This window comes from Lutjanus erythropterus, chromosome 8 (assembly GCF_056507025.1).
Source record: "Lutjanus erythropterus isolate fLutEry1 chromosome 8, fLutEry1.hap2, whole genome shotgun sequence".
Classification (NCBI taxonomy): Eukaryota; Metazoa; Chordata; class Actinopteri; order Lutjaniformes; family Lutjanidae; genus Lutjanus; species Lutjanus erythropterus.
Window position 1 is genome coordinate 9131306 of NC_139324.1, and position 8900 is coordinate 9140205.

General features: G+C 40.6%; 1 protein-coding gene across 1 annotated transcript; it reads left to right on the top strand.

Moving 5' to 3' along the window:
• The first annotated feature begins 4083 nt into the window (after positions 1 to 4083).
• Positions 4084 to 8898, top strand: LOC146322436 (gamma-crystallin S-like). Its single transcript, XM_084725333.1, has 3 exons — positions 4084 to 4092; positions 4387 to 4668; positions 7606 to 8898. Exons 1-3 carry the CDS (start codon positions 4084 to 4086, stop codon positions 7876 to 7878), a joined length of 564 nt encoding a protein of 187 aa, XP_084581459.1. The 3' UTR covers positions 7879 to 8898.
• Positions 8899 to 8900: the final 2 nt, after the last annotated feature.

Consider the following 8900-nt stretch of genomic DNA (forward strand, 5'->3'; position numbering starts at 1 on the left):
GTACAATATAGTTTTTGAATGTTAAAAAAATTAAAAATGAATAAAAGTTTTAATTAAAACCAGATCACATCCTGTTTATTGTTTTTGATATTTTGATTCTGTATTAATATGATAATTTTGGTATGATGGGCGGCAGTTCATCTGAGTAATAATAAAAAATGCATAGAAATACATGAATATGTATGGTTATGCGACACTGCTGGTCGGGGTGGGAATCACAAGAGGCCCCATGATACAGTATCATCACAGTACAGTACTACTACGATTTTAAAAATTTTGCAAAAACACACTGCAATTTAACTTTTACTCATTTTAACTTTGATTCCCCAATTAATTCCTCTAAGGAAAACTTTGTTTTATCTTTTAAGATGTGGTTTCCCGCTGCTTATCACACTTTTGTCATTTTTATTACAGCAAAATGTAACGGTCAAGCAGACAGACTGACTAACACGGTCATAAAAACCAACCAATGACTGACTGTGGACTCTGCTGACCTCACCAGAAAAAAACCCTGCACCATCTAATGGACAGAAATTTTTTTTTATTTTATTAGTCTCATACTAAGAAGTGTAATAACGTGTATAATAAAAGGTGATACTTGTTGTCCATTCTATTAATACAGTATTGCAAAATACTTAATGCAACTACTTTTTACTCTACTATACTTTACAGCTCGCTTTCATTCCCTCTCTACTATTCTTTTTTAACTGCACAGCCCCAATTCCACCTTGGAATATTGTGTAAAACAAAAACAGAATACAATGATTAGCAACTAATTTTTTTGACTTGTACTCAGTTGAACACAGTACAAAGACAGGATATTTAATGTTCAAACTGATAAACTTTATTGGTTCTTTTTTTAAAGAAAAAACACTCATTCAAGAATTGATGACTGCAACACATTTTATAAAAGTTGTGACAGGAGCAACAAAAGACTGGAAAAGTTGCGGAACACTCCAAAAACACCTGATTGGAAGATTCCACTGGTAAACAGGTGAGTTGGTAACAGGATGGTTGGATATTAAAGGGACGTCCTCAGAAGTCTCAGTTGTTCACAATCATGGAAGGGGTGAGGTTCATTACTGTGGAAAAGTGACAAACAATCCAACGTTTGAAGAACAATGTTACTCAACACAAAACTGCATAGAATGCACTGCACTGCACTGAATTTATGTATTTCACCATCTGCAATCAATAATATCATTAAAAGATTCAGAGAATCCAGAGAAATCTCTGCATGTAAGGGGCAAAGCAGAAAACCAATACTGAATGTCTGTGACCTTTGACACCTCAGGCAGCACTGCATTAAAAACCCACATCATTGTGTAAAGGATACTACATGGGCTCAGGAACACTTGAGCAAACACAGTTTGTCTCTGCATCTACAAATGAAAGTTCAGACTCTACCACACAAAGAGAAAGACATATATCAACAACATCCAGAAACACTGCAGACTTCTCTGGACCTGAGCTCATTTGAGATGGACTGACGCAAAGTGGAAAAGTGTTCTGTGGTCTGATGAGTCCACATTTCAGATTGTTTTCATATATCATGGACGTCATGTCCTCCAGACTAAAGAGGAAAAGGACCATCCAGATTGTTACCAGCACTAACTTCAAAAGACAGCAGCTGTGATGGTGTGAGGGTGTGTTAGTGCCCATGGCATCATGGGTAACTGTCACATCTGTGAAGGCTCTATTAATGCTGAAAGGTACATACAGATTTTGGAGCATGTGCTGCCATCCAGACAACTTCCCTGCTTCTTCCAGCGAGATGATGCCAAGACACATTGTGGACGTGTTCCAACAGCGTGTCTTCATAGTAAAAGAGTTCAGGTACTAGACTGAACCTGTCTCTCAATGAAGATATGTGGTGCATTAAGGTAAACTTTGTTGATCACACGCCGTCATCATGTGATTGGTTGCGTGTGTGAGTCCTTTGTTCACAGCTAATCGTGCACGTTACTGGACCCATCAGCCTAAACTGCACATTTTATGATTGTATGTTCAAAGACCTCTTATGGTTTTAGTGAGTCACTCTTTTTGAAAAACCTCGATAAAACCAATACAGACTGATGTTAGGGTGAAACTGTTTTCTGTCATTCAAGACCCCCTTATAGGGAAACAGGCTTATTCCTGTCATACAGCAGAATACATATTTTGGTTCCTGGCTTGAAAAGGGCATCACTCGCTTGGAGCATTATTATATGGATGGAACTTTTATGTTCCTAAGCAATTAAAACAGAAATATCATCCACCCTACAAAGATTATTTTCAAAATTTCTACAATTCAGAAATTTTCTAAGGGTTCACCTTCATAAATGATGGAATTTTCCTTAAAATGTCACCTATTGAAGTGCTGTTCCATCAGTCAGCCATTTCTAACGTATACAAAGCCCTGTCACCTTTTCTAGCAGTACCTGAACCAGAGAGATCCAGACTTAAGCGGGAGAGGGATTTAGGCACCAAGATCAACTCAGGGCTGTGGAGGATCATATCCACCAACAGTGTTACATGTACACTAAAACTCAAGATATAGGCTCGTTCATTATAATTTTTTAGATCAGAGTCATCCCAACCCCCTTGAGCTGCATGGTTTTACTCCAAAACTCTCCTCCCTTTTTCTTTAGATGACATCTAGTTGAGGGCAGTCTTCTTCACTCCACCTGGCAGTGCAGTAAACTGCACTGGTTTGGTTGGCAGAGGATCTGTGATGTTTTATCCACAATACATGAGTGGCTTTCACAGCTGTGGGATCATTTGCATAATGTTGTCAGACACTCACAATACTTACAATATTCAGTACTGATCTGAGCCTGTCGATGGCAAAACAAGTACTTTTAATAGATGTACTTCAATGGCGCATTTACTCCCCGAGGATTATGTTGAACCACTGCAGCCTGGTGTGTGGCTGAAACAGGAACAATGCCCAAACTCTGTGTATCTATTAGTCAATTAGGTCCAAAAATAGGTAAAAAAAAAAAAAATGAGGGCTGAAGTCCAAAAATATCAGAATTACCTCTTAAAATTTACTCCACATCAGCAAACTACAATGGTAAAATGCTGTTTGAAAACTATCATTAATACTGACTTATATGCAATATATAACAATGTATAATAATAATCAGGATCAGGTTGATTTCCAAGGAGCTTTTCACACATGAGGAATTAGCCTTGGTGTTTTGGTGCATAACAATAAACATAGTAAGCAGAAAAATAAAAAGAAAGACGTGGTGTCCTGCCAGCTCCGTTGATGGAGGGTGCACCCTATATGCAGGGGCCCAACGTTTGACTCCAACCTGTGGCCCTTTGCTGCGTGTCTTCCCCTCACTCTCTCCCCTTCTTTCTTATCCTAAACAATAAAGGCAGGAAAAGCCTAGAATTTACTTGGAAAAAAAAGCTCTAAAGCAAGTGCTGCAGGTCAAGAAGCCTGGACAGATGATAGAAAATTGACAATAAAATGTAAAAAATATATATGCACAATATGTTATATAAATGAAAGAGCTGCAGATTTTGCGAATGTGCACTGTATTCACATATATGTGCAAAAGTGAATACTGTGTGCAAGACAGTAATCCAGATTTTACCTGTCATGAAGTATTTTTATGGTGTGGTACTGCTACTGTTACCCTAAGTGTGTAAATACTTCTTCCATCACTGACTGCTCTGTCTGGATTCATCCATAAGGCAGAAATAAGTCATGAGCTGGCAGGTCCTCACCAGGTGGGGGCAAACTGGTGGAGCTGGCATGTGTGACATGGTGCGAGAGCTGGAGCAGAGGGTGGGCACTGAACCCAGCCAGTAGAGAAGTGGGGTCAATGGACGCTTACCATGCCCGGCCATTATGCCGTAATCCTTCCTCGCTTTTCTGGAAAAACTGAATAGCACTAGAATCACTGACTCAATTTTTGGATCTCATTTTCATGACAAAGCGATTGTTCCTGTATTGCCTCCACTGTTGCCGTTTATAAATGTGGGTAAGGGGGGATATAAAAGGGACTGGTGAGGGGCCAGTGCAACATCGAGACCTCAAGGGAACCATAACTTAACACCACCAAGACTTAAGAATACTTAATTTCCAACATGGGCAGGGTGAGTTAAGACACAGTGGGACTGGCACTAATAAAGAGTCAGTCAACTGTGTCATGTAGGTGAGGTATGAATGTGTGAACAAAGCTGTTTGTGTGACCCTCTCTGTGAGGATTATTGGGATTTGAACCTATTTAACTTGGTTAGTATATGAGGCAGGTTTTAAACTGTGTTTGACTGAATGCCAAACAGAACGCTTTTCAAGGCTTTGCAATATTTTGTAAAGTTTGGGTGATGAAACAGTGACAGTCTGCTGGATGATCACTTTGCTCTTCTAAGATGAACCACCCATGACAGAATCTTACTTTGTGTCTCCATGTGATTGTTGTCCCCCAGATTGTCTTCTATGAGGACAAAAACTTCCAGGGCCGTCGCTATGAGTGCGACAGCGACTGCTCGGATTTCCACACCTACCTGAGCCGCTGCAACTCCATCCGAGTGGAGAGCGGGGCCTGGGTGGTGTATGAGCGGCCCAACTATATGGGCTACCAGTACGTCCTAACCCGCGGTGAGTACCCAGAGTACCAGCGCTGGATGGGCCTCAACGACCGCCTCAGCTCCTGCAAGTTGATCCACTTTGTAAGTCAGCCATCGCCTGTGATCTGATCCTGGGTCAGATCACTAGAAACTAGAACTAAGTGTGAAAACATTTTACTTAGCTGAACTAAAGATAAAAACTAGACTTAAAATAAAAATAAAAACCAATGGAAAGTACAGAACTAGAATAACTGTGATCTGATCTGCTACTGACGCCGAGATCCATTCTCCAGTCTGGAAAATTTGGCGCAGGGGAGTAGCAAGGGTCAGTTTCAGGGGTAATAAATTACACAATGTTAGACTGCAAAGACTTGCACACTTGTTGCAATTTAGGCTGTAGCAGAACAAGGATGTCATGGTATCAGGTTTTCACTACATGACTATCACAGCCAAAAGAATTCACAATAACAATATTATCACAATATAGACAGATGAATCCGGCAACTGCTTAGTGTGATCCGACATCTTTTGGTGCAGCCATTGCTGCAGTGGGGCATCGTGCCCATCACTCTCGGTGCTGCTGGTTGGGTCTGGAAGGGAACCCCAGATTTCTGAAACTCTCACATGATTCTTCATGGCTTTGAGCAACGTTTTCTCTCTCATGAGATCTTGTGGATCTGGGGTTCCCTTCTAGACACCGTGTCTGTCGTTACCCTGCTAATAGTGACAGATGGATAATTAGATTCAGAACATTAAACAGCGTCCCTCAGTAACTGATGAAGGAACCTTTTAGGATAATAATTTCCTCAAAATTTTACACAGTAGTTAGACGTTGCTCAAGACAACAGCCAGAGATTGATTATGGAGAAGACAAAACACTGACCACCTCCACCACCATTTTTTCTCAAGTATTCAAGATTTTCAGGAACAAAGTTTTTCAAAGTTGAACTTTGACTGTCTGTTGGAGCAGCTGAACTGCACAGTGTTTTCCCAACTTCCTTGACATAGTTGTCAAAAGTAATGTTACATAAATGGTAAGTTTAAAAGTAGAAAATTGTAAACTTTTTATGACAGCTCACTTTCATTCCCTCTCAAACTGCGGGGAGACGCCACCAGCAATGGCACCTTTTTACCTTTGGTACTTTGCCGGATTTGTCCATAGAAAACACCAATTTAAAAAATGCAGTTAGTCAAATTCATCTTTAACTTTTATTGTGAGTTTTCTCCCTTTTCTGACAAATGAATTACACTCAAAATATGAGTAAGCTTAACTTTACAGAAGTGTACAAAAAGTGTAGTTACACTGAATGGACAGTGAAAAGGTGTGTGTGGGGGTAAATCACTTAAAAGCATTCAGTGTGTTCAAGAATCGCTGGATTATTATTAACATACGTGAATCCTGAATATGGAAGTTTTACATTTTTTAATATCACGATCATCATTGATATCAGAATGACCCTACTATTGTTGAATGTGCTGGACCCTGTGTGCAGATGTCAGTAGGATTTTTTCTCAGCTGTGAAGTGGACGGTCTGACTCTGTGGGTTCTGACCTTCAGGTTTATGAGTCAGTCAGAGGTTTGTTAAGCTGATGAAAGCCACAGTGGAGAGAAGAGCAGAGAAGAGTAAAACCAAACCACTGGACACATCAAAGAGGTCATGCTGATGCTAATGTTAATGTTACTACTGACTGCAGGGCTTTGTCAATGTAGACCGATACCTGGGTCAGTCCATTTGTATGATTGGGCTTTGGTCCAACCGACCCACAGCCTGCAGGCGGGTTCAGGAAACGCCACTCATACAAAAATCAATCGAGTTTGTACAAGCTGCATGTGTACGGTTTCATGCTATTTATAAACGCATGAAACTGAGCAAACAATGACAGGTACTCTTTGTGTTAGATCATACCAAATACACTGAGAATATTATCAAAGAGTAGTTCTGCCTTTTTTGTAATGGAACCAGATGGCACTCAGCTTGTGGTGCCCAAAATTCAAAAGCAGTCTCTTTTCCAGAAATCATGAAGCCCCTTTCCTGAACATCAGCAGAGCTGATTGTCACAGTAACACTATTCCTGCGATTGAGAAACAACACACACTCAGGAGCTCTGCTTTGACAACTTCTCTGCTTGAATTTCCTTCCACTCTGCCACTCGTTCTCTTTCATGCTCCCCAAACACACTACACTCTTCTGACCAATCAGCAGTCTGCAGTGTTTGCTGGCTTACTCCAGAATATTCCCAAACAGAGGCAGAGGCATTTTTCTTTTTTACTAGTTTCTTCCTGTAATTTTATCCTCACCAGGTCACCAGTCTGACCTCTAATGGGCATGCTGAATACTGCAATACATCATCTCAATACAACATCTCTGTATGAGTTTAATGGGGAGCAGCTTCTGTATTTATGTCGGTACTGAAAGTGATAATGTTGGGATTTACCCTCGTATATCACAATACCTTTATACCATCCAGAATTTGTTGTGAGCAGTTTCATGTAGGCATTACTTAATTTCTGTGGTACAAAAAAAAAAAAATCCTGCATGCATCTGTTCACAACAAAGTCTGTGGATTATCATGAGCAACTGGGTCATGACTTCTGGAAGGAGACACTGCTGTTGAGTTTTTCAAATGTATTTTTTGGCACTTTGAGCACCACAAGTGGAGTGTGGTTCCATTTAACTGGTGAGAAGACAGACATCTCTGCAGCCAATATCTCCAAACCTCATCCAAAACAATCTAGATGGATCAATAACACTCCAGGTGAGAGGAAAAATATGTTTTTGATTTTGTGCTGAAGTGTCTTGCTACAAACATATTTTCCTTTCGTTAGATGCAAATCTAATCTCCCTATATATCCCCCCTTCCCCTTTTCTCTTACCCCACATCCCCTCCCTATTCTTTCCTAACCCCCCGCACTAACTACCACCTCCACCCTTCATCCACCACTCCCCACCTGCTACCCTCTTCCTACTTTCCATTGTAACTCCGTCATCTACTCCCACTCTCCTGCTGTCTCCCTCGCTGTCTACCGTCACCCTTCAGACCAGTGGGACCCTGTACAAGATGCAGCTGTATGAGAAGGCAGACTTTGGTGGTCAGGTCTACGAGGCCACAGAGGACTGTCCCTCACTTCTGGAAAAGTTCCGCTGGAGGGAGGTCAATTCCTGTAAAGTCTTTGATGGCTGGTGGGTTTTCTACGAGCATCCCAACTACCGTGGCCGCCAGTACTTCCTGGAGAAGGGGGAATACCGCAAGCCTGGTGACTGGGGTGCCGTCAGTCCTACGGTCCAGTCCTTCAGGCGCTTCACTGAATGATTTAACCTCCACTGAAAACATTAGAAGAAAACCACCTACTTATGTCAATATTTGACTATTTCATTAAATATTTTGTGATTTTGAACTGAGGTCTCACAAATAAAAACCTGTCCAATTTGCAGACTGGTGACATTTCTTTGGAATTTCCATGCACAATTTCTTTAATGTCTTTTGAACCTTGCTTGCCCTTTCATACCCACTATATACAGCCCTGCTTCAGGGATCACTTACAATAGCTGTTTCCATCCAAATGCATTGCAAATTTTAATCAAATTTCAAGCAAATGAGCAAAATAAAGGAGGAATGAATGCTTGTTCCATACCCTTTGCTATTATTAGGAGTTGGTTCATTGAGGTAAATCAGATGGCTGTGCCAATTCTACACTTGGAAAACCATTCAACCAACGCAGAAGAGGGCCAAGAAGACAGGGTGTCTGCAGGTTTCAACAAATGAAGACTGTGTCACACCTTTTTAAGATCATGATTAATGCAAATAAAAACATATTTAATGTCCATACCGGCAAGAATGTACAAAGTGTATGATTTTGTAAAGTCCAGAACACGTCTACTTTCAATGTCAGTGTAAATCTGAACGATGTCAGGAGGTCGCTTAACGAAACTGCAGGTTGTAACAGAGTTAACATTGTTAGGGCTGAGTGGGCCATGCTAGTCGAACCCGTCAATGGTGAAAAACAATGTAGAAAACAGGACGGAAATCAAACATGTCTGTGAGTTTCATGTATTAATGTGAGGAAGGTTCCATCAGATCTGTGTGGAACCATCATGGATGTATTATAGAATCAAGGTAGCCATGAGGAGACAGCTGATCAGTTATGTGAGCTATATATTCACAACCTATTCATAAAAAGTGTTTCCATCTCCCATTAAGCACATTAACTCTTCTTTGAAAGATGCAAAAATAACCTCCAACAAGCCTAAAAGTGTTTTAGCCAAAATGCAGGTTTCTTTGAATTTTGCCATTTCCATCAATCTTTTCTAATGCAATACTTCAAAATGCACATA

What these genes read in the sequence shown, in the direction of transcription:
- LOC146322436 (XM_084725333.1), top strand. An exon ending in CCTGCAAGTTGATCCACTTT is followed by an intron (nt 4,669 to 7,605) that starts GTAAGTCAGCCA and finishes GTCACCCTTCAG; the next exon opens with ACCAGTGGGACCCTGTACAA.